Source organism: Vanacampus margaritifer, chromosome 10, assembly GCF_051991255.1.
Source record: "Vanacampus margaritifer isolate UIUO_Vmar chromosome 10, RoL_Vmar_1.0, whole genome shotgun sequence".
Lineage (NCBI taxonomy): Eukaryota > Metazoa > Chordata > Actinopteri > Syngnathiformes > Syngnathidae > Vanacampus > Vanacampus margaritifer.
The window spans coordinates 8977537-9004723 of record NC_135441.1 but is presented as its reverse complement, the minus strand read 5'-3'; the positions used below and the strand labels follow the sequence as shown (position 1 = coordinate 9004723).

The following is a 27187-nucleotide window of genomic DNA, read 5'->3' as shown; positions in this document are numbered from 1 at the left end:
CTACAAATAGAAATATGGCTGCATTTTTTAGTCATTGATACAACAATTTCATAATAATTCATAAAATTATGTTAAAACTAAAAAAAAATGTACTGTACTGTAAAAAACGAGTGTGATATTGATTTGTGTTGGTCATTTTCTGCCACTAGATGGCATACTGCATTTGTAAGACTTTGGTGACAGCTCAGTGCATTTTACTTTTCATATTAAGAGCTATCTAATCTTTAATATGAAGTAACTTGTGAAACTCTGCACATTTTTATTTTTGTAAAATACAACTTCACCCAAGTCTCCACAAATATATGCATTATTATTAAAGTTACTACTGCAAAATTTTGATGTGGACGTGTCTGCTGTGTTGCAACTGGAATTCCCCCATTACAGGCTTTCCAAGTAAGGGGTGGTGAAAAAAAATGGTGGCATTGAAGGAACTTAAAATTAACTCAAAATTAACTCACTAATTTTGTCACCCAAATTTGTTAAATTGATATCTAAACATTATTTAATTTCCAATTGACTGCAAAGAGAGAGATGGTCCATAAAATTGACAATCAGCCATTGTTAAATGGTAACTATAGTGTACTATGTAACACTTTTCTTTTCACCATATGGTGCTCCAAGTGCTTTACAAAAGCTCACATTCACACACAGTCATACACCATGGGACTCTGCTACTATGTCCACTGAGCAAATTGCTCAAGGACACTTCAACATGGTCAAGGTTGAGAATCAAAACCACAACCATCGGGTTAGGAAACGTCCACTCCACCACTGAATCACATCGCCACAACCATTCACCTTCCTGTGGCCAATTTTGTTCACACACAAGGTCAATTGTTTTTGCCAATGTATGTCATGTATCTGATTTTTTTTTTTTTTTTGTTCATGTAACGTGAACAGTACAATTCAGATTGTTCCATATCTGACCTGTTCTCTTTCATATGTGGACATAAATTGGACATATATCTGCTACAACTGCAGTATGGTCGCTCTGGTTACAGTCATCTGACTTCATCAAAAACCACAAGTTTAAGATGAATTTTTCACAATCATTTTTGCATCAGCAAAACTGTGAAAAGAATATCTGCAGACAACCCTGGATTTATATTCTGGGATGAAAGAACAGTTAAATAGAATTTAAGTATAAAGAGAAAATTATGCATGTTCTATCAGATCTTTTTTTTTTATCTGAATTTTTGGCTGTACAGTATTTGCATCAAAATTGTATGGATTCTTATTCAACACAGGACACTTCTATGCTTAGACACTTAATAAAAAGAAACAGAGTTTGATGTTTTTCAATGATCCAGTTGCCTGCAGTTTGAATGTGGTTCATCTTAAGTCAGTCACAGCATCAAATTATATGTTTAAAGAAATGTGCATGTCTGGCTTGTTAAGTGGTCAAATGTTTGTTCTGAACAAATAAGTTCAACAGAGACTGACACTGACTTTTCATAATAACACTCAAATGTGTTGAGCAAGTTTGTAGGTCTTTTTGACAGAAACGTTTGATATCAGACTCTTTGTATGCAGCATGCAGCGGCATTTGCCTGCCATTACTGAAAAGTTCAGTATCATGAGCGGAGATCTGGTGTGTGTCGTCTCAAGACAGGATGAGCCCTGCTTGATTAATTTCTCTACCCATTAAAATGGGATTTCAGACTGAAACCTCTTCTTTCCTATTTGACAGAGCCTATAATTGGACATGTCAGTGGCAATTTAACATGATCCATTTATTTACCAATCCCACTCCACAGTCATCAATCAGCTCTCATACCCTTCGACAAATATCCTCAGACAAACACCCCAGTTGGTGTTTTATTGTGTTTGTGCACAAAGTCGGTGGGGCCGATGTCGCTGTGTCTGTCTTTGACCCCCGCAGTGTTAGCAAGCAGGGTGCGCTATTTCAGAACGCGGCGATCATGGTTATTGGCTGACATTTGGCTCACCGCCGAAACCAGCAGTTGTGGCTGTTGAATAAACACGGGGAATGCTCCCTGCCTGACGCTGACCTTTGCATGGGCGCGAAGGGCCAGGCGACCAAATGCTATGTTATTAAGCAGATATTATTCCTATCACTTGCAACTGACACTTGAGGGTCACTCCACTGCCAAGGGTGTTGTATTAATGTATAAATATACATATAGATTGTATGTTCTGTGCATTCTTTTGCAGGTGCGTCTGGAGTGGCCAACAGACTTGGCTATTAACCCTCTAGACAACTCACTCTACATCCTGGACAACAACATTGTCTTACAGGTACACACACATATGCATACACAGTATTCACAGCCAGTGATTGTATTCAACACCTCATTCCTCTGCATCTGATTCTGTTTGCTGCAGAGGCAAAAAAAAAAAAAAATTATTTCTTGCAAACAACTTTGTTGTCACTATATCAGCATTCAGTGAATGTTACAAGTAACGTAAAATGAAGAGAAAATCCTGCTCCCTGCTATAGACGAGATGTCGTTCCAGAAGCTGTTCTTTTGTTTGTCACTCACTTTGATTCAAAAACATGTCAGCCAAAAGGAGATTGCCTCTCATGTAAAAACATAAATTGTGTCAGACAAGACGATCTGGAAATAAATATCAGGCAACATTGCCGTGGTAAAATGTCAACAAGATTGGAGCTCTGGTTTTGAAAGTCATCAAACCCATTATTTGAATGCACTTGGTTGTCTCATTTTGTCTCGGATTTGTATAATACATCTGTAACAACACAAACATGAACAAAATACTTATAATGTGAAATAAAATAATCTATTTTTTAAAACATCTAGGCATGGGCCTATGTTAGATTCTGACAAGATGACAACCGTGAGCAAAAATATCATGGTGTTATGGTATTTAAATGATATCTCTAAAATGACCTTTTTTGAAATATTTGGGTAAATAAAATGAAAATAATCTGTTTTATTTTAAACAAAATATAGAACATTTGGTACAGAAAAAATACCATGTTATGCTTAAATAACTGAATAAATGTTGACATTCTGTTTTTGTTTTAATCCTTCTTAGTGAACTAAGTCACAGTGTCCCATCACTGGTGAGCTATTTTTTATAACAGACCCTTGGCCTCCTTGGGGCTAACTAGAATCCACTGGCACACAATTAGGGTCGAAATGAACCTGCCAAATAGACTTTTGGAAGAAAAGAGGTGCAGTTGATTATTTTATAAAGGGGGGTTGAAAGTGGCAGAACAACTATATCATTCAGTAAAAATGCTTTCATTCTGTTTGGGTCGAATAATGTAACATTTTAACATTTGACAGCCATTAAAAAAAATAAATAAATACCCCCACCCTGAAATTTGATGACTTTTCCAAAACACACATTTTTTTATTTAGTTTTTTATCTTTTACTTTTAATTTAACCCATCTCCCCTAAAATATATTTTGGATTAAGCAATGTGTGTTAAATCAAGAAATTATGCAAGTGGTGCGAAGCTTTAAACTGTGATACTTGACATGCCATAAGTGTGTGTAATTTTATGGGACAATGGTAGCATGCACTTGCTTGTCTTTGAAGGGTCATGGAGGAAACTCAAAATGGAAAAAATGAGAAAAGCATAGGAATATTTATAAGGAAGAGAACTCATATAAAGGTCAGATGGTCCCTTGACACAGGCAAGAGATTTGCACCTGCAAAAAACATGTACAGTACCTCAACAGTAGCAAATAAAAATGCACTTTCCCTTTTGATTAAGGGTTTATCATACATTTATGAATGGCAGACAGGCTATTGTTGATTGGTAAGGATATTCTAGACTTTGGTCAAAAATTAAGCCACAACATAATATATGTGAATGGAAATAGAATAGTATGTAAGGTTAAGTCGGGTGTCACTAACATTTCTAGATAGCAGCTGAAAGATCGACTTCCTACTCTTCGTTTTAATGTCTAACACATGAAGGTGTATGTTTTCAGGTCTCAGATACTCTTCAGGTGCGCATTGTCGCCGGCCGGCCCATCCACTGCCAGGTGCCAGGTATTGACCACCATCTAATGAGCCGAGCTGCGGTTCGGGCCACTTTGGAAGCCGCCAAAGCCATCGCTGTGTCACACTTGGGTACCCTTTACATCGCTGAGACTGACGAGAGGCGCATCAACCGCATTCAGCAGGTCATATCATCAATAAAACACTCATTCATTTCCATTCATGATGCTTTGATGCAGTACTCACTCATTTATTTTACAGTCCAGTTTCAAATCCAAAGTATTGCTATAATACTGAGTAGTCATAAAGCTCAAAGTAAATCCAGCATTTGATTGGAAAAAGCTTTCTGCTCTAATTCAGTTTTCCGACATCTTAACACTTCTTAAAAGTTAAGCACCAGCACCAACAACGATACGGGCCCCTGGCCTCAATCAATAGTCCCAGTCAAGCAGTGAAAAGGCTTCAGGTATATTTGCGGTGGAAAACATCTTCCTGTATAGATCACACGATAAATAGTGTTGTTAATTTACTTTCTTCCTTTTTTCAGCCAACAAATACCACGCACCGCAGATCTTGTTTTGCAGCTCTTTTTACATACAAAATCCATCCATTTTCTATATCGGTATGTCAAAGTCCACAGTCATGCTGAGCCCATTGCAAGAATCCCTTTAATACACCTGTTCCATGTCGTCTTCACAAACTTTTTAAAGCTCTTGAATGATGCAAAAAATCAAACAATGAGCCAAACTAGCCCTGAGCAGACATTAATATGCAGAATTTCTTCCATGGCACACGAATGTCTTTCTGGAAGTAAGAGATCAATTTGAACAAAACAAGCCAGTTTAAATTTATCTGATGTGACTATTTTCACTCGTTTTTGTCTAATAAACAATACAGACATTGGAAATAAGCGACAATGTCTTTTTCCACACATCTTTTGCAGAACAAAGAACTACTCGGTAGATAGTACTGTATTTTGCAACAATTCTCAGACATGAGTTGTGTTTAACAGCGGCAACGTACTGTATTTGCTCACAACCAATCTTTACCACTTTAAATTGGCTAATATTGAGCAAAAATAACAACTAAGTAGGAAAAAATATGAATTTGATCATATTTGGACATAGTGGATTTTCACCATTTTTTGCACTTACATTCCCACCTAAGGACAATTTAGAGTCTCCGATGAACCTGTCATGCAGGCGAGAGGAAGCTGGAGTATCCGCAGAAAACCCGTTCAAATATGGAGAGAACATAAAATGTCCACACAGACGGGCGGAAGCCACAATTTAAACCTCCAACCTTTGTGAGGCGAATGTGCTAACCATGCATGTAGCATTTTGGCAGGATGATGTAGAAATGATTTGATCTGACAAAAATAAATTAAGTGAGGAAATTGTTTCAAGGCAAATGAGCTGTTCAGAGCTAAATGTGACAATGAAGAGACAAAATAAAATGGTGCATTAATTATTTGGTACATTTCATTTGTAATGGCTTACAAGCACTCCTCGTACTATATCAAAGTACCAAGTGAGCAAGTGTTACTATTTCCTGCAAATTTGATGTACAATAAAATATAATAGTAGCGGCATGGTGGAGCATGCAGTAAGCCAGCATAAGCGTCAAAGGTGACAAAGGTAATCCAAACTCGCATGCTCTTCCCATACTTGGATGAGGTACTGTATATTTCCCTTCCTGATTCCAAAAACATCTTAGGTAAACGGAAGACTTTGTTGACATTAGTCGTTGATACTGCTTAACTTTTTCATATTTCTTACTGTAATTGTGCTCTGAAGTCCAATCAATAGTTTATACTCAAACTAACTGAGTTTGTATTACAAATTCCCAAATATTACTGTCAAATGTTGAATAAACTACTTTTTATTTGCCCATCTAATTGTAATTATATGTTTAAGCTCGAACATACTTCAAATGCATTGGCCCCGCCCATACTCAGGATCTCCAAAATTCCAGAGTTCGGGCCAGTTTTGACAGAGTGACATCATTCGGTGGAATCAGATTTTTCGGAAATTTGTGAGCGGTGTTGCCACAGTAACCTTGAAAAAGTCAACGTTACTTAACCGATTCCTTAAATCCATCTTTTCAGTCCAATGCGAATGTTTTCCCTCATTGAAAATAATAGAAATATAAATAGTGGACATTTATTGAATGTATATTGGCATTTTTAAACCACTGTCAGAAATGTTTGTTTGTTTGTTTGTTTACAATGTACTGTATGAAGTGATTGAGTCTATCAATGTACTTGTCTCTTCTGATAATGAGTCTAACAGTCAAGCAGTCAAGTCTGCTTGATTCTTAGAAGGCAATATAGAATGAAGTGATGCCATTGTGGCTTTTCTCAAATAAATGCATATAATATGAAATAAACCGTAGAAAATGGGATCTCCTGAGTGAAACAACAATACAAATTTGATAAAGTGATCTAATAGGCCAATACACTCATTGACCAATTCATCAGGGCCCTCTCATTAGAGCCGATATGAGTAATGAAACAAAAACATAAACAAGTCTATCTTTATTACCTACATGGGAGCTGAAAAAATATTAAAAACACTCCTCAAAAATATATACATCCATTTTCTATGCCACTTATCCTCATTAGGGTTGCAGCTAATTTTTGACAGGAGGCCGGTACACCCTGGACTGATCACCAGCCAATCGCATAGCACATGGAGTCTGTTATTTCTTTCATTTGACAGTCTAGTGATGCCAGAAGGAATTGTATGCGACATGCAACCGCTAATACCCCCTGCTGGTGGAAGCCATTTACGCAGCTCCCTCAAACCACTTCGTTTGTCTCCCACACAGACTCTGCACGATCACAGGATGTTTCTTCTCAGCGCACTCACAGAACAGACAGCGAGCAAACCGTGACAAGCATCAATTGCGAGCTCTTGTTCCATGTAGAGGGCAGAGTTTTGAAGCCTTGATCAGAGTCAAGTCACAAGACATTTGAAATCAGCGGTGTCTCTTTGAATACAACACCTGCTGAAACTCTTTTTAGTGCAAAGTCTAAATCGAGCACCAAATGTGCGTAGTAGTGAATGCGCCTGTTTAATTTGGATCAGTGTATTGGATTTGTACTGTCAGATAAATACAGCCCTGTTTGCAATATAGGCCTATGCAAATGAAGCGTATACTGCGCTAATATATCAGTACAACAAATTAAGTGTATCAACAACAACAAAAAGCACTCTAATGTTGTCAGGATAGATTTTTTCCCCTTTGAGTTTACCATTTGATATACAGTTAACTGGAATGATGTTGACTTTTAGGAAAATAAGTTATTATGCTTGTATTTTTACTGTTCTTGAACAGGGTGTTGGTGAGCATAACAAATGTTTCATGATTTGTGTGATTTACATGCATGCCTCGAGCCATTTGTTCCAAAAACTCAGCATTATCGAGCAAGATTATAAACATTATCATCAGCATTGGTCTGTTTTGTTGCCTTGTATGACATGGATTTTTGAACACAACACAGGTGTCAACCAATGGGGAGATTTCGGTTATCTCTGGCGCTCCTACGGACTGTGACTGCAAGATAGACCCCAACTGTGATTGCTTCTCCGGTAGGTTATCTGGCGCTTTTGCACGTGCGCACAAAAACACCTCCAAACACAGCCATATCCTTATGTTGTGTGAATGTCGCTATCATAAAGTGAGCATATTAGATCATGCCTAATAGGATTCCAGTGCTAAGAACAACATGCATCACACTTGAAATTTGTTCTTGGCCTGGTTTAGAAGTAGATGATGCTTGGTAATTGAAGCCATCAAGTAATTTAAACTTTCACTCCTTTTTATATCTTTTTTTTTGTCTAGGTTTAGACTTTCTAACCCTATAACACCAAATATATCATATTAACTACAAAACATTTTGAGCCGTCTATTTCATGAGTATAATATTTTTTTTGCATCAAAACCCTGACGTATATGATCTGACACATGCGTTGCACGGATAATCCATTAGAGGGCAGTAATCACCCATCTGATGGCTTTTCCAGCGACCTTGCTAGATCGCCACAATTGAGAAAAGAGCGACACCTGATTTTGTAAATTTTCTTTGTCAAATATAGGGATTAAGGTAAGAAAAAGTTGAAACTGTTACTTAGACAACAGTATAATAATTTAATGGGTGGATATAGTGTGAAAGTACCCATTGTTTTTGACTAAATGTTTTAGTAAAACCGTGTTAAAAGTACAGTAAGTGTATAAAATTCTAATCAGTAGGTGTATTAAGTCATTTTACACTAAATCAGTCAACTGTTATTTTTTGGTAAATTTTTGCATTTGCCATGCAATCAAAGCTTGATTTTTAAACCAAACTAATGAAATGTTTAAATTGCATAATTGATCTTTGTTCATACATAGTTGATAATTTGTCAAAATGACAAACACGACAGAGAAGTTCTGCACAGACCACTTTGCCTATGTATACTGTAAGAAATGCAAAGTACATATTTGCCTGGACAAGAACAGAAACTGTTTTGAGGTGTATCACTATTCAAAAGAAAAAATTGTGACCCACAAAGTTAGTAAAAAAAAAAAATAATAATCTGTTTTTAGTTACTTTGGTGGAGTTCTCAAATCCCAATAGTGCATGATAGCAGTTATACTATACATATTAATAGTGGGAAATGTTCTTTTTGTTTTGGGGAAATACTAATAGGTTTGTTTAGTATTATATTTTCGACAGTTATAAATGTACAACTCAAAAGTCATATGTGAAAGTTCATTTAAAATAATAAAATAATAAACAATAATAATTTTTAAAAAAAGACTCTATTTACGAAGAATCAGAATTTTCTCTCATATATTTCATGGTTCGGACTGTATAGGGCTAAAGGAATTAATTCAAGTGCAAGTTGAGCATCAACCAATAACAATGACTTTAATGTGTGAAAGTGATTGCAATGGAAGATTTAATTTAACATGTCTTGGGTGCACAAGTGTACATATGTGCATCACTTGTATTTGTATTCACGTGACTGTCTCTCCTTTGCAAAGACCTTCACCTGAAACTCAGTTGAAACCCGCACGAGAAAAAGCCTTTCCAATCCAATCATTTAATGGCTGGCGAATGAAAAGCTCTTCCGCTATAACAGATGAAGGTTTTAAACCGGTTGGCACATCATTGCAGGGCACCGGAAATCTAATAAAAGGTTGAGAAAAGGACCAAACAAATAAGCAGATGTTTTTTTTGTCAGTTAGGCCATGCTTTCCATTGTAAGTGTCAGAGGATGTGATTTTATCATTTAATTCAGCTCATAAAAAGCTGTCATTTCCCCCCCCCCCTTCCTATTTCAAAGCAAAGGGAAGTCTCTCCCTTGCCACACAAGCCAATTGGCTGTAACGGTTCCTTTTTTCTTGAGCTTTGCTTTGCATATTTTCAATCATGTCTTGCTGTTAACTGATGATTACACTCTTCAGAGGCTTTCCGTTTCCATGTCCTCACCGCAAACACTCACACAGTCTCTGCCTTTGAACGTCAGTATGCATCCACAAAATACTGACAAGAAAGCTGTATACATACTGTATGCTGTTGAAAGGTAAACCAGCATCCCGGTGGCTGCACTGACCCGCCAGAGGCTCTGGGCTTCCTGCTGGCTACATTTAAAAGGCTTATACTGCTGTGCTACCACAACATGTGAATGTATTGAGCCAGTATCATGCTGATCTGATCCAGACCATTGAGTAGCAACTGGAGTCCAAGTCCTGTTTTGGACGCACCATGAAATGTTATTTGCTAACTTGGATTCATGTTTACTTCTCGAAAGAAGAATTTGTGTTTATCAGGATGTTTTTTAACTCAGTGTGGCGTGGTGGTCACAATTTTGTGCCAATTATAAGGTGACAGCGGCTATGCTCGTGATGCTCGTCTCAAAGCTCCCTCCTCTCTGGCCGTGGGTCCAAATGGGACACTGTATATCGCTGATCTGGGGAACATTCGGATCCGAGCTGTCAGCCCCAACCAGCCTCAGCCTGACCCAGCTGGACTGGTGGAGATCAGCTCGCCACTCGACCAGGAACTCTATCTCTTCAGCCAGGTACACGGTCCCTAATTGTGGGATTTTTTGACTCCTCTAGACGGCAGTCTTGGTATAAAGAAGCAGTGGAAATCAAATCACTTTCCATTTCACTAGCCTTTAATTGCACCATCTAGAAGAGTGCTTCTTGAAATTTCATGAAGCTTCATTTTCCTATCACTAATATATTTACTATTGCGTAACTTCTATCGTGCTTAACCCTCCTATTATATAAATGGGGTTCATGTTGTACACATGAGTGTTGCTAGGGGTCATTTTGACCCTAAGCTTTTTTAGTTGTATTTAACAGAATCGCTAATGCCAATATTTTGTGACCCCAGGGAGCATGTCTGTGTTTTTTTGTTTGTTTTTTGCCATACTAGAATAAAGTGTAATTGCACATTCACTACAATAGGTGGCAGTGGTGCTGTTTTTGTCAGAGAGTGTACAAGGAGTATTACTTCCTCTGAAGAGGAGTACTAAAAACATTTTTGTAGACAAATGATAGTATTTATACTTATTGGCGGAGAGTTGGGGATGGGGGGGCGAAGGGGCGCAAAATATTTTTTTCTTCCTGTGGGGTGAAGGGAGGAGATGGCGTAACAAAAAAATTATTGAGAAGCACTGCTATAATATACAATTTTAAAATCTTCAAAGAGCTTTGCTCTTCTTACCTAGCAACCATAATAACTGTAGTAGAACCACTGATAGTTAAAATGTTGCTTGACCTTGCTCTTGGTAAGCCTCTGTGGCTTGTAAACATGTTCTGTTATTACCGGTCATATGCTTTGATGACAAGCAAACTAAACCAGAACAAATCATTTACACATAAGACGCACTTACTTTTTTTTCTTTCATACAAGGACTGACTGAAAAGGCTCTGTAATCTCAGGTTTGAATACACTATTAAGGTTTAAGTTTGTTAAAAATCAGTCTTAAAACAACAACAACAACAAAACCTAAGAAATAAAAATGCACATTTGCCAAATGGAATGTGGCCTGGGAAGACTCATATTATAGTGCTGGTCTCTCCAGGGTTAAAGGTCGTCACAAGGAAGAGATCTTATTCTAGTGGTAACTGCATTAAAATTGGAAATTAAAAAAAATCGTCGGTGCCTTTGTTCAGCCAGTATCTTTGGGTTCAGAGGTTATAGTGTGGAAGGTCATAGTGTGGAAGTGATCTGTGCGATTGTCACCACAGACATGAATTATTCTGAAAACCCATCAGACCGCAAGCAAGCACAATGTGACAATGTGGTGAGTCAGTAGTGTTCAATTGTTGATTTCCTGTTTGTCCCTACCGATTGCTGCTGTCAAACCTGTGTCAGAGAGCTCTGCTCTGTTGCCTAGCAACCCTGACCGATTCTCAGGCAAAAGCAATAGCAAGAGCTTCTTTATCAGGAAACATTTTAGGCATTTATTGTATGTAGTTATACAGCTGCATTAAAGGGCTTGGATTTTAGCCTCCTGAGTGCTATATTTATGAGGTAAATAAAATGTATGAAATAAATGAGTAGTTAAATGCAATTGATGACAGTACTTTTCCCATTGACCAGGAGATATAATAAAGATAACTCAACTGTAATTTAGTTACAATAACATGGTTAACGCTTACATACTGTAAAACATTAAATGGATTTTAATTATTCACTGCATTCATTTTTATTGAGCTGTTAAAATGTGTACACACAGAGCTCCAGAAGAAACACTATGAGAAATATAACCAACTATTCTCAGTCAAGCTACTGTGTAAGCTACAATTGTCAATTGTTAGAAGTTATCTATATGCATATATATATATATATATATATATATATATATATATATATATATATATATATATTTTTTTTTTTTTATTATTATTATTATATATTTTTTTTTTTTAAAAATGATGCAACCCTGATAGAATGGATTGTAAATTAGTGTGATTAGCTCATTCTAATGCATGTGGTCCCATCTGGAGAGATGGGATATATATATATATATATATATATATATATATATATATATATATATATATATATATATATATATATATATATATACACACACCCTGAACTGGTTATTATGTGGTGATCTGTGATTGGCTGTTGTCTGAGCCCTGACCAACTGTGATGTCATCTTAAATCGACAGCAAGTGGCAAAATGGCCGCCCATCAGATGGAGAAAAACAGGTGGATTTTGCTGCTTAACTCATATTCCACAAATGTAATATTAATCAGAATGTCAAGTTTAGACTAGTGAGGTCACATATAAGGTATTATTGTCAAGAAATGTTTACGGTTGACTTCCCCTTTAAAGTTGAAAAAGGGTGGTAGCTAGTTTATGCACAATAGTAGATGGAAATCTTATTGTGATCAAAACATGAGGCTCTTTTTCTTCAACAGAATGGCTCCCACCTATACACTAAGCACCTGATCACCGGCCACTACCTGTACAACTTCTCTTATGGAAGAGACGGCCTGCTGTCTACAGTGACAGGTCGTGATGCTCATGGACTCCAGGTGAAGAGAGATGCTCACGGTGTGCCACTCTGGCTGGCACTACCTGGTGGACAGGTGTACCGGTTGTCTCTTAGTAACAGTGGAACACTGAGGAAGGTTTCCGCACAAGGTCACGACGTCGCCCACATCATTTACCACGGGAACACCGGTCTCCTAGCAACCAAGAGCGATGAGAACAGTTGGACCACTGTGTATGAGTAAGTTCTGCAATCATTAGACATTATTCAATAATGACGCATTAATGTGTGATTCAATGATATCTTCGAATTTGTGGGTATTCTGCAAACAAAGGTAGCAAATATTGATCATTGATTAATGACAGATTTATGAGTGAATGAGGCCCATTGTCCTCTCACTTCATTTTCTTTTTTTCTACCTGGGCTATTGTTCCATAATAATGCTGTATGGCATTGCCAAGTATTGCCGCCATTTAGATGGCACTCCGGACCAACTCAGGTTTCATATTCTTCCTTCGAGAAAAAACAAACAAACATTTATTGCGGAAGTGACTGGCAAACGCAGTCAACATGTCTGCTGTACAGTGTTGTGCATTCTGGTGGCATATGTATGAAAACTATGATGGATTCTTACAGAAATTTTTGTGGACATTTGCAAGCATGTACTGATCATAGTCTGACAATATTATAATGAAATTCATAATATTTGTTGTTCTATTCACGTTGTAATGGTTCCCTTTCTCGTAAAAACAATTAAGTTTATCCGTTTGAAAATTAAATATCTTGTCTTTGTAGATATAGGTTGAAAAGAATTTGCAAATCATTGTATTCAATGTTTATTTAAACGTCCCAACTTCATTGGAATTGGAGTTTGACAGTGTTGTATAAAACTACCTTAAAGTGATGTTTCAGGAATTCAAAAGTTAAAGTCACCCTGCAGTAGAATATTACTTGTGTCTTGAAGTAGCGGACGTTTTTTGTACTTAAAAGATGCATTGTGCCGTTTGAAAAGTTAATGTTAAAGCTTTTTCTAAATCATGCATGCTTCACCAATGCCCAGATGAGTACGAAGAGCCCTGACTGTTTTACTCTGACTGCACCTATCAGCTTTTATCTTCCCTTTATAGTAGAGTGTGCGGACCCTGCTCACTCCACAGTTGGGGAGGGGATTGGAGTTTTTCTGACCTCATTCAAGTCAACCGTGGCTGTCGCTTTAAGATCGTGCACGTACTCGCAAGCGCACCATGAACGAGCCTGACACAGATGCTGCAATTACGCTTTGGGCCAGAGGTGGCCATCGCGAGTAAAAAATTGACAAACTGCGCAAAGATCCTTTAAAGGATTACTCAACAGACTCTTGCTCCACCCCTCACTAAGATTTGAAAAAAAAGGGGGTGTTGCCTGGAGGACTGTTGGGTTGCGAATGGGAAGAGGGTTGGGCGTGGTCTGGCTGTGATTGACAGCAGCAACTCACTAAGAAGCCGTTTAAAGAGGCATGTACGAGAAGGAGCCGGTGTTTGGCGGTGGCGACTGCGCCATGCGGAACAAGTGACGTAGTACGTATCATCTTGTGTAATGAGAGGACAAACAGCCAAATTGTGTTTATCTCAGCGTTTAACCTTAAGATGGCAGCAAACACATGTTTTTTTGCCCCAAATTCAAGCTTTCAACAAACATGTACTAAAATGTAAAAATAATGACCAGGACATGTAGACACTAATTTATACAGTTTATCAAATGTTATTCTTTAAGTATTGAAAGTAAGTTGTAAGTCAGTGTATAGTAGTTGAAGATTCTAAGTGTGTCATTTATGTGAATAGAGCAACTTATTCAATCGTCAACTTTAGCACTCTTCCACCTGTCAGAGGCTGCAGTAAGTCAAGTCCTTTGGGAAGGTGCAGCATCAAATCGCACTTGAAGTTTGGCTTCCATAAATATATCAAATGTTATTTAAACTGCCACTGTCAGATTTTTATTTGTATTTTCGTTTTTTCTAACTGCATATTTATGCAGTGTGCTAACATCGGCATAGAACTATATTGGCATCGAAGGCTGTGAGTTCTGAAGCCAGACTAATCACCCCCTGACTGCTGCGTCTGATTTCAATAATCAACTGTAGGCCCACCACTGTGCGTGGCCTCACAGAGATTGAACTCAAAATTACCTTATTGAGGGCGCTGTGCATTGGCAATTGCAGAGTTTTAGTTGCAGTATTTATTGGTGGAAAATATCAGCGCTAGCAGACTACTTTTCACAGTTTGTTTACGATGCCATCTATAACTATGAGGAGCGATTCTGATTCAAACATGTTAGGTTTTTTTTAATCGGTCCAGCTTTGTGTGGGGCTCGCACAAATTATAACAATAACATGCCTTTTAGTCAAAAATAAATGAATAAAATAAAAATAATGCAAATAGAAAAAGCAAGAAAACATTCTTTCCAACTTTTCCTATTGTTACTCTGCAAGCCTGGCGGTAGTTAACCTGGAAGATTTCTCTTTCCAATGCTTTGATTGTGCATATGTTCAGTTTAAGCGATAAAGTACGCACACACATCAGTCTGAATTATTTACAATGTCACAGCTGGATAATTGCCTGCATAAATCAAAGCTGTCACACGTATGTGTGTAAGAGGGGTGCTATTGTGCGTCTCCACGTGTGCGTTTCATTTTTCCAACCGGCAGAGTCATATCTGTGTGTGCACGGTTGTCCATCATCGCCTCTGTGTTTAATTTTGCAGGTACAACAACGAAGGCCGTGTGACCAACATCACCCTCCCGACGGGTGATGTGCGCGGTTTCCAAGGCAACCTGGAGCGCTGGTCGAGGGTTGAGGTTGAAGCATCCAACCGAGAGAACTTTGTGACCAGCACGAACGTGTCTGCCAGTGACACCATCTACACATTCAAACGAGGTATAGCGTCATTGCGTTTTGTGCCCGCGGGCTGCTAGAATGTTCTTCAAATATTGCTGAAATGTAAAAAAAAGCGAGTAGCTGACATGAAAGCAAATATGGTGGTCCAGATGTAATGTTCCCATTGACTTAACTGTATAATGGCTGGCATATGAAAGATCATAAAATCGTCTTCATGCATCTGCCTCCATCTTCTTCAACACCAATATGCTGCAAAGGCGTTTATGAGTCATCCGGGGCTCGACCAAACATTCACAGCTCTGTAAGAAAGAGAGGCTGTGAAGCTATAAATGATGTTTAAACATTTATGACTGGCAAATGGCAAGAAAGCGGCTTTATTTGTTTCGAGGTTAGATGATATGACCTCTGTTTTTGCTCACTTTTTCGGGCTGACTGTGTTGGGTGCTGCAATACTCAAAGATGATTTATCATTCTCTATGAATGTGCAGTTTAAGAGGAGCTCTTTCACTCTTACAAACTGTTTGGGTCCGATTTTGACATTTGACAGCAATAAAAATGCTCTTAATGTATTTCTTTCACCATACAATTTGACGACTTTCTGTAAAGTGACCTAAAATACACAAAAAAGAAAAGATTAAGAAATTATTCTCACAAAGTATTATTATTTTTATGCAGGTGTCGCAAAGTTTGTGTACACAATCTTGAGAAAGTGTTGCTGTTTTTTTGTAGGACAGTGTTGACATTGTTCAAGAGGAAACATAAAACAGTCCTGAAAAATGTTTGTTTCATTATAACATTTGCAAAGGTTCCCGCAGAAGCGTTCACCTGGTAGACTTTGAAGAGTCATGAGGGAATCCTGAAACAATAAAAGAGTATGGTCATTTATACTAAACAATACGTGAAGAAAAAGAAGTAAAAACAATTAAAGTCATGTTTTTGTTTTTGTTTTGCAAACCCAAAAAATGTGTTTAAAAAATGCTGCGAAACATTGAATTGTACTTTTTCCATGAAAAACAGGGGGAAATTGGGGAAATCACCAAATAAATTGTAAAAAGGAAAGAAAAAAATAGAAAATGTAAATCTACAGGTGCCAAACTGCAAATATGGGTCGACTGTAGTTTTAAGTGATATGATATGCAGGACAAACATAATTAATTTATATTAATATTAAAATGTTGAATTAGTTGATTTATGTAGGGGTACAAAAGGAAATTCTTAAAAACTTTTGCACTTAATGTTTATTTCTTGTACGGCAATTTTGTGCTGTCCTTAAATTAGGAGTGTGTATTACCTAGTACCTAACGATTTGATCTGTTTCACGATTCATAGGTCACAATTAGATTTGATACAGATTAATCCCAATATGAATCTATAATAATTGTTTCTTTTTTTTTTTACTCAATTTTAGAAAATAATCAGTAAACCTGTTCATGTACACTGTAAGATTTGTATGAAATTGTATTTATTAATCTGAAACGTCAGTCTTATAACTGTGGTCCACTGTATTTAACAAATAGGTTGCAATCTGTTTAATGTTTGAACAGCATTGAAATAAAATATTAAGGCTTAATGTTCCATTAATATAGCATTTTTCCATGCTTAAGGTGTGAACCGTAACCCTTATAAGACGTTTTATTGAAAATTTCCATCAAAACTGATGTTTAAACGATACAATAATTATGCACTGTAATATCGCAATATATCGCCCCCCAAAAAATGTTTTAACACCCCTATTTGGGGTAGTGGATCTTTTATACATGCATTGGTAAATGTATTATTGAGATTGACATATTAAGAGCACATATTTTGGGTTAAAGAAAAACACACATTTATATATTTGTTTCATATAGGGTAGATACTAGTGGAATGTTTTTATGATTCCAGGGTAAAAAATTAATAAGTAAATATGGGTAGACTTTGTTAAAAATGGGAGAAAATGAGAGCGGGAGATCATGTAGTCACTTTCTTCCCATGTCATCCCTTTAATTGCTTCCCAGCACTCATCATAATGATAGAAATCGGTTCTTATACATGCATGAAGGCATTTGCGCAATGAGATCTCAAACTCAACATCAGCTCTTAGCAGAGTACATGGATAAGATTGTTTTGTGAGAAACTTCAAATGTGTCAAGCCATCAATCACACATTGACCATAGTTTGTGAATTTTATCACTCTACAGTTTTTGCTTTCTTCTCCGGCACAATTTTTTTTTAGCACTTTCTATACTCATCATACTGACAGTAGCTTTAACAACTTTTTTTTTTTGTTTATCAAGGTTGTTTATTGAAAATTGTGGACTTTTTCTCACTTGTTGCTGCACATTTCCATTGCTTGCATGTGTGGTTTGGGGGTCTGTGTGCGACTTCCTGCATGTGTGTGTGTGTGTGTGTGTGTGTGTGTGTGTGTGTGTGTGTGTGTGTGTGTGTGTGTGTCTCACCCATAAATCAACACCTAGACCATGCACAGAGTTCATACAAAGTCAACGCCGACGGCTCCTTCTTTGTGTCGCTGGCCAGCGGGATGGAGCTGTCCCTGAGCACAGAGCCCTTCCTCCCCGGAGGTGTTGGGGGCGGAGTCAGCCCAACCGCGAGCCGCTGTAACATCAGCCTGCCCGGTGATCATGCCCCCAGCCTCATTGAATGGAGGCAGAGGAAGGAGCAGAGCAAGACTAACTACACCACTTATGAACGCAGACTGAGGGTAAACTGCTAGATCACCGTAAAAAAAATTTCACAAGACATACAAATAGGCACAGAAGTATTTGTAATTGTATGTTGTTTTACCTCTATAAACCAATAAAAAGTATTTATGATAAAGACCTTTTTACACTGCACTTGCACAGCGTGAAATATTTGTGCGATGGCAGCGACAAGATTATTTATTACTGTATTTTGTATATTTTATTGTTGCAAAATAAAGCCCTGATTTTGCTCATTTCAATAAGTCCGCCAAAATAACACTAATCATTGAGCCAGATTCTGCCAATTCGAGCTGCCTTGCAGAAGTCTTCTTTCCACATAGCTACGTGCTGCACCCTGCTAAATGCAGTGTGAAAAAGGCTTAAACATTTAACATTATTGAAGTATGTACTTTTAGCTTTCATTGAAGAAGTGTTACAAAGACAGGGCTTTTACTGGTTAGGAATTACAGCCATTTTGTGCTGCCATCATTTTAGGGGACTCAAAAGTATTTGCACAATTGGTGTAAATGTGAAATGAGACATCATTATAGACTGTATCATGTAATAGTGCTGTCAAAGTTAAAGCATGAACTCATTGATTAATCACAAAAAAATATCGCATTAATCATGTATTAGTGCAGATTAATCACACTATTAATTTTGACAGCAGATGATCCCTTAGCTTGAGAGCAGATGGTTACATTAAAGGTAGCACAGAATGTGTTTGAGCAATAAACATAACTACATGCATTAAAGTAAAGCATTTAATAAATGTTTGCGTATGACATTTAGAATAGTTGCTCAGGTCAAACTACTGGGGTCTTTTTATTTTATTTTAAATCATGCAAGTAATTAAGTAGAAAAAGAGGGGGATGAGAGCGTGCAGTGGATCAAAAAATGTTGAACACGTCCTCATAACATTAAATGTAGAAATAATTAACATATAACAGGTGCTCTTCAAATTTGTCGGGCAAAAAAATGATAAAAAGCCTTTTTAATTAAGTGCTTAATCATCATTAATGAAAATTATAAGATGTGATTAATCTAACTAAAATAATAAAACATATGACAACTTTAATTTTGAAATTAGCACAATTTAAGGGATGTGGGGTGGGCGGGTCCCATGTCATGCAATGAGCCACTGCTCGCCCCATCTCCTCTCTGCAGGGCTAATGCCAGGTATGTCTTTGGTTGCTATGACAACAAGAGGTGGCACACACACAAAAAAAAAAGCTAGTGCAAACAGGGAAGGGCATGCGTGATCACTATTTTCAGTCGTGGCAAACTGGATTTTGAGCAAATGAAACGTTGCTATCACTTGCAATGTCTACTCAACAAATGAGTCACAAACGGTCACAAACCGTTACGTTCACTGACACCTTTCTTCTTCAGTTTAACAGTCGTCACATAATGAATGTAATAATAATAGTTTCTGGAGAAAATGAAACTCCAGGCGTAATAATTGCTTCATTTGCACGCGGTTTACTGTAAATGTCATTTTACTGATTAATCTCGTGTCATGAAAGTTATAGTCGAGATTTATATATCCCCGTATCTCGTGACCTTTGCTTTTTGATTATACAGCAGTTAAGTTCAAATGTTGCCTGATTATTTAATTGCATTCTATTTTATTTTATTCTATTCTATTATCCACATGGCCCTCTTGCCTCAAGCGTATGCAATTTCTCTTTTCAGGCACATAACCGGAACTTGCTGTCCATAGATTTTGATCAGAGCACGAGAGTGGGGAAAATCTACGACGACCACAGAAAGTTCACCCTCCATATCCAGTATGATATTCTCGGCCGGCCTGTGGTCTGGTCCCCGAGTAGCAAATACACGGAAGTAAATGTCAGCTACTCCGGAGGTGGACTCCTGTCATCCATCCATCGTGGAGATTGGTTTGAACGTCTGAAGTACGAGAACGACAAGGTGGTGTCGCGAGCGTGGGTCAACGGCAAGATATGGAGCTACTCGTACATAGACAGAGTAAGACATGAGTGCATGTTTTCAAAAGCACAACACAATGTTCTCGGATATTCCCGTTACCTGAAAACAAAACTTTCAATGTTTGCTTTCATTTTGTTATGTTGAATTTAACTCAAGCATACATCACAAGACAATGTTGTCGCAGTAAAAGTGTGTAAGAACGTGTTTTTTGTTGTTGTATTACATACCAGTACAATGTTAAGGCTTTGAACATTCCGTTTTACTGGACGTATAAGATTGTTGAGTGAAATCAGGTTTACAGCTAATAGAATTGGAAATGTGTGTGCTACATGAAACTAATTGGCAATGAGGACACAGTGAATACTGGCATGTTTCTCTACAAGTGTGACAAATTAAGGTTTAATTTCCGTCCTTCAAATCAATTTTAATGAAAGAGCATTCATCCTGAAATATAATCAGTGCCAGGTTTTTGCTTTAACAATTTGAGTTTAATTAATATAAATTACACTACCTTTTTAAATTGATAAGATCAAATTTTAATATTCTTATGCCATTATTTCACCAAAGACTTAAATAGGGCAGTTTTTTTTTATATAGATAGATCATTAGTTACCAACCAGTGTGTATAAACTTATGGCTGCAATAAAATTAATCTACTATGTAAAACATGGAGAAGAATACCAAGAGTTTTATGTGTTTTGTTTTGCTTTAACTTTATTGTAGGAATAAGCCATTAAGACTGCAAATTCAATGGGTGGAATAAGTCTACACAACCTTTTCCAATTGCCAGGTGTGTTTGTGATAAAAAAAATAAATGCATGTACAACTCTATTAAAAAAAAAACAGTGAGGGGAATTAAAACTAAACAATGTGGTTGCATTGGTGTGCACACCCTGTTCTAACCTTATCTGTGGCTGTGTTCAGAATGAACCAATTACATTAAACTCATATTAAATGTGAGTCATCAGAAACCTGCCACCATTTTAAACAAGGCCTCTGATTAACCCCAAATAAAGTTCTGATGTTTTAGTAGACTGTAGACTGTTTCCTGACATTTTTGTAGTCACGTCCTAAAAGACAAACCCTGGTTCACACCGAGTTTCCACTTCATCAGAGGAATATCATTGTTTCAAAGTGTTATTCAGGAAAAGATTACAAAAGAATTTCCAAGGAACACAGTGAAGACAGGCAAGTGGAGAAAATATAGCACAGTCATATTACCAAAAACGAGACGTCCATCCAAAATTGATCAAAAGATGAAAAGATTGGTGAAGGAGGCTGTGAAGAGGCCAACGGCAACACTGAAGGAGCTGCAGAAATTTCTGGTAGTACCAAAGAACTTCTATACTACATTTTGCAGCATTCGCCTGACTGTTTTCTTCATAGGCAGGGCCATATATACTATAAAAAAAAAAAGCACACTTAACTCATTTGCTCCCCAAAACCTATAAAAACGTTCTATTTTAAATATTGCCATGGTCCAAAAACTAAATTCTAAGATGTGATAAATCTGATTAAAAAATGTAATTGTATATGTATATATATATATATATATATATATATATATATATATATCACTCAATTTAATTTCATTTTTACCACGCGATTAATGAAAAGCCTATACTGGTGGAATTCCAGTTGCAACGCAGCAGACACTTTAAAATTTAGCAGTGGAGACTGAGGTCAAGTTGTATTTTACAATATTAAAAATTACTTCAAGTTACTTCATGTTAAAGATTAAAAAAGCACTCAGCTATCACCGTCTTACAAATGCAATTATGCTATCTAGTCGCAGAAAAATTACCTCAACACAAATCGAAATCACTCTTTTTTACAGTACAGTACATCTTTTTAATTTTAATTCAATTTTATGAATTATTATGAAATTACTGAATCAATGACTAAAAGATGCAGCCATAGTTCTTTTAGTTAGCATTTTCCCCACTTTTATGTTAACAAGAGTATGAAAACTTTGGGGAAAAAATATGTTATTGTGTATTTTATTGTAGATTTAGAACAGATATAAAATGTGTGATTAATCGTGAGTTAGCCATTGAAGTCAGTACGCTTAATCGCCTGACACCCCTAATATATATATATATATATATATATATATATATATACAGTATATATATATATTTGTGCTGTCAAAGTTAACTGTTGAGGGGGGGAGGCATTTAAACAGGGGTGTGTAGACTTGTACAATATATCAACTGAACAATGGTGGTCAGGACTGCTAATAAAACCAAAGGCTAATATAGAAGCAGGCCAGTCCAAATAGAGAGTGACTCACTATGCTGCACATTTGTCTTGTTGTGTTCTTGCAGTCGGTCATGCTTCTCCTGCACAGCCAGCGGAGATACGTCTTTGAATACGATCAGACAGACCGATTGATAGCAGTCACCATGCCCAACATGGCCAAACACAACCTGCACTCGCTGCTCTCCATTGGTTACTATCGGAATATGTACACTCCTCCAGACAGCCTAGCGTCCTTCCTGCAGGACTACACCCTGGATGGGAGGCTGCTCAGGACACAGTACTTGGGGACGGGTCGCAGCGTCATCTACAGGTACTTAAACACATCTTAGATATAAGAAAACACAACATTGGTGATACCAAGGTGGGCTGGGTGTGATTTCCCATTTTCAAAAAGAGCTTTGATGTGCCAGAGGTTTAGTATACAAATAAGTGATAAGCTCTCACATCATCTACAATTTGCATCCATATCCAAGTCAGATGTCCCTACAGATGATAGTGATTCGACTGATAGGGAAACTGATTAAAGGGCCGCTTTATCATCATCATCATCATTGTCATCAGCAGCAGCAGAAGCCTCCACCACTGATCTAATTTTAATGATAACTGGAGGACTGATTGTAGTAATGGTCTGACATTTACACTTTTTTCCTAACAGTTATTTCCTTGATAGGGACACTTTAATAAAATGATCACTTTTGCAAAGATTTGAAAGGGCATGACTTTCACAACCCTGATTTGCTCTTATTTTGAAACACAAATAAATTAAATGGTGCGACTTGTTTTTAATCATCTCTAATTTTGTAAGGTATTTGTAAGACCAAACATTTGTACACTCTAAAAAGAGAATTGTTGAACCAACTTAAGTTTAAAAAGAGAATTGTTGACCATTTAAAAAAAAAAAATCGCTTCAGTTGGTAAGGTAATCAATCTAAAGTGAAGTTTAATGACCATTTACGTTAATATACTCACTTGGATTCATTCAATTCAATCCCTTTTTAGAGTGTAGAAGCAAATACAAATATTGGATAAAATGAAGGACCACTGGGGTGCAAAACATTTTGAGCATACTTACCAGAAAGTTCATTGAAGAAGACATGGCCATGTATGCTGCACATGATTAGTATATAATACATTATAAATAACTCATGGTTTTCAATGTTCTGTTTTTTCAAGGTATACACCAGCAGCGCGTCTCTCTGAGGTGACATATGATTCCACCCTGGTGACCTTCACTTATGATGAGGCCTCTGGCAGTGTCAAAACCATCCATCTCACCCACAACGGCTTCATAAGCTCGATACGATACCGGCAGACAGGTACATGTGCACTTAAAGCAACACTTGGCCCCACTTCAAAATATTTACAACGTACAGTCATCTTTGGAGTGTCAATCACACCGTCTGCAATGTGACGTAGGATCAAACGTTCAGGAGGGAAAAAGCACAAATGCAAACAAAAGTGAATATGGTCGAGCATGTGTGCAAATGCACTCAATCGAGATTTCAACGGCAGGCCACCCCCACACAGTCATAAACCTCAAAAAGTAGTTGGGGAGTATAAAGAGTATGAACTGAAATGTTGTGGTTTGTTTCCACTTGTTTTTCACTCGTATATATTTATTTAGCTTTGCTTCTAGACAAAAAAGACTTTGCTGCTTTACACAACGTAAATTGATTTGATTATTTAAAAATAAAAAAAATCTTAATTCGCTACATTGTTTTTTTTTGTTTATTGTTTAATAAAACCCTTGCTTTAAAACCCATGGCATTAACCTGCGTAATAATAATAATAATAATTATTATTATTATTATAATGATATTATTATTATTATTAATAATAAAAATAATAAACCTTAGTTAGACAACATGTAAATAGTTAAAATAGGAAGAAAACTAATGTTGTTAGAGTTGATGAAGTGTCCTCTAAAACATTTTAGTCTTTGAGTTCAGGTTCATACAAGAAGTTGACACTTGACATTGAGGTTCAAAGAGTGAGTTGTGGGCTGGAAAATGTTTACAACAGCTCAGCTAACATATTTCATACTTTTCGTGAACCCATTTTCCATTTTAAACAAGGCCTCTGATTAACCCCAAATAAAGTTCTGATGTTTTAGTAGACTGTAGACTGTTTCCTGACATTTTTGTAGTCACGTCCTAAAAGACAAACCCTGGTTCACACCGAGTTTCCACTTCTTCAGAGGAATATCATGGCATTATCCTGCGTAATAATAATAATAATAATAATCATTATTATTATAATGATATTATTATTATTATTAATAATAAAAATAATAAACCTTAGTTAGACAACATGTAAATAGTTAAAATAGAAAGAAAACTAATGTTGTTAGAGTTGATGAAGTGTATAATTATTGTGAATGAATTAGGAGCAGTTTGTAATGATAAGTGTATTTATTATGAAGCAAACATGAATAATATGTTATCTACTATAAAATTTAACTACATAATGTAAGTTAGGGTTATGTACTAACTGTACTATAATACTTTAAGTTACTGTATATACAGTAGGCTATACAATAACTTGGCTAAAGTTATTTAGACCTCAAAGTAATGGGATGGGGAAAGCTTCATAGACACTGAACATTTGTTACAGTTTCATTCATCAAACATTACAGTCTATCTTGAAAATCTTTGCAAACTGGGTTAATTATACAATTACTGAAACAATTACATGCATTCCCTACATTATCCTAATCCAGCTAGTTTAGGTCTAATTCGATCATTTAAATTGCTAACGTTAGGATAACATTACATTTCATAACGATAGCCTAGCCTAATCGAAGAGTGTACTGCAATGGCGACAAAATCCTCCTCTGTACAGTACAGTACAGTCAGTCATATTGCTGCCAGTAATTTAAAACAATAATTTATTTGGAAACGTCTTTAAAACTTACCTGTGAATGATGTTTCCGTAGTACGTACAGTAGTGGATACATGCCATCACTCAATGGAAAGACGTTTATTTATTTCCGCCTCGCTCACATTTACTGTCATTGCGCAGGAGACGGAATGACCTGTCAATCAACTGAAATGGCATTGGCACCTCACGTGTTAGCAATAAAGTCCTCGGTATGACCCGCCCAACTCCTTCTCTGATTGGCGCATCAGTCATCATGTCTTTAATTAACCAATAAGGCAGGCCAGCCAGTTAGATGCAGCGGAGGGTGGGTCATGGCTGAATGGTCAATGGTGCGCAAAAACTGCCCATCAAGGAAAATTCTGAAGTGAGTAGACACAAAATTGAGGATTTAGAAGTGGGTAGACGCAAACTTGGCTAAAAAAGAAGTGGGTACACGCCGTATACCCGCGTAGTCCCTGGAATACACCAGTAGTTGCAGCATTGGCTCTGATATTTTATTTAGTGGAGTATAGACCCCATTTTTGTTTACGAGGGTACCACCAAGAGGGGCTTCACCCCAACACGGACCCGGATGGCATCCACTCGGCCAGGAATGCAACCGGGAGGAGATCTGGAGAGGGACGCGAGTCGGTGATAAGGACTAAATGTGGCAGATTTGAAACGTTCTTTATGTAGGTGTGTTACTCGCAAACAGACAAACTATTTGTCTGTTACAATACTGCAGTTGTTTGTTTACATTCAAACTCAGTTTGTAGCTAACACAAGTGACGTCACAAGATTACAATTTCAACAACATCTGCGATCGTGGTGTCCTCATACTGGTTGTTGGAGACTTCAGTCTTACGCCTCTCTTTTAACTCATTCACTGCCATTGACGACTATAGATGTCAAAGACCATTTTGACTGGGCTGGCAGTGAATGAGTTAAGTATGATAAAAAAATTTAACAAGACAGAGTGGGTTGTGACACCAACTATTCAATTCCTGTTCACATGCTGCTTCAATATCTTACGATTTCAACACTAGGAAAATCTTTTGTTCCTGATTCACAAACTGATTTTATGGATTATATTTCTGTAGTTTTCAGCTCTCGGCAGAACGTCTCCCATCTCATCATAGGACATCAATTTGATTGTTTTTTTTTTGGGGGGGGGGGGGGTTTTGGGGTGTTTTTGCCTTACATGTACCTTATTTTCCAGTCTATAAATAACACTTTTTTTCCAGCAACTTATACATGAAAGGAATATACCAGGAGGAATATATGCCACAAGAGGGCACTTTAGACTTAAACTATAGTATACTATCTATTGACACCTTCATAAAATATTTGCCTAAGTCAATTTTTTAGATTTTCCAGGAAACACAAAAAAATTGAAACCAAACGTATCATGAGATGATTTAGGCACCCCAAAAAAAATTTGCAAATAAAATGACTTAAGCAGTTATTTTAAGAGGATGACAATATACTTAATGCTATTTATATCCCAGTGCGACTTATGTATGTGTTTTCTACCTAATTATGCATTTTTGGCCGAGTGCGATTTATACTCCGGAGCGATTTATAGACTGGAAAATCCGGTAGATGTTGATGATCGCCGCAGAACACTTACTGTTACTTTCTATTTTATATTCATTTGCTGCAGTGCCTGACACGAAAATGTGTGATAAACAGTCACTAGGTAAACCAGGTGTCAGCAATGTGCAGGCCAGTGCGTGTGTTTGTGTGTTCTATCACTTTGCCCTGACTGTGAAAAGACTTTCACCTTCCTTTAACTGATCTCATTTCAGCAGAACAAACGGATGTTCGGAGAGAGGGGAGATAGCGGTAATTGTCAACTTGAGAGGAGACAGCAATGAGTTGAGTCTGAAAAAGGGGGTATATGCGAGAGGAGAAAATGAGCAAAAAAAGGAGTGGAAAGATGACAGTTTTAGAAACGAAAGGAGCATATATGAGTTCCCATGGGTTGTCGAAAAGCCTGTTATTCACTCGGGGTGAACCTGCCATTTCCCCATTTGTGGAGGTGCAGATTCCACATTCCACAGAAAATAAAAATAGATGTGCACTCTGTTAAGCCAGGCGCTTCGTCATTTT

The 27187-nt window shown here is 37.2% G+C and overlaps 1 protein-coding gene across 3 annotated transcripts in view; it reads left to right on the top strand.

Annotated features, from left to right (window-relative positions):
• The window catches only part of tenm1 (teneurin transmembrane protein 1), a 254249-nt gene that overhangs the window by 213706 nt on the left and 13356 nt on the right, over positions 1 to 27187 (top strand). For all 3 annotated transcript variants that reach the window (XM_077577571.1, XM_077577573.1, XM_077577570.1), the window contains 10 exons: positions 2176 to 2259; positions 3930 to 4124; positions 7445 to 7532; positions 9814 to 10010; positions 12377 to 12690; positions 15190 to 15362; positions 17780 to 18024; positions 19700 to 19993; positions 22282 to 22526; positions 23390 to 23532. In XM_077577571.1, coding sequence (XP_077433697.1) covers positions 2176 to 2259; positions 3930 to 4124; positions 7445 to 7532; positions 9814 to 10010; positions 12377 to 12690; positions 15190 to 15362; positions 17780 to 18024; positions 19700 to 19993; positions 22282 to 22526; positions 23390 to 23532 — 1978 coding nt within the window. The remainder of the gene's footprint in view (positions 1 to 2175; positions 2260 to 3929; positions 4125 to 7444; positions 7533 to 9813; positions 10011 to 12376; positions 12691 to 15189; positions 15363 to 17779; positions 18025 to 19699; positions 19994 to 22281; positions 22527 to 23389; positions 23533 to 27187) is intronic.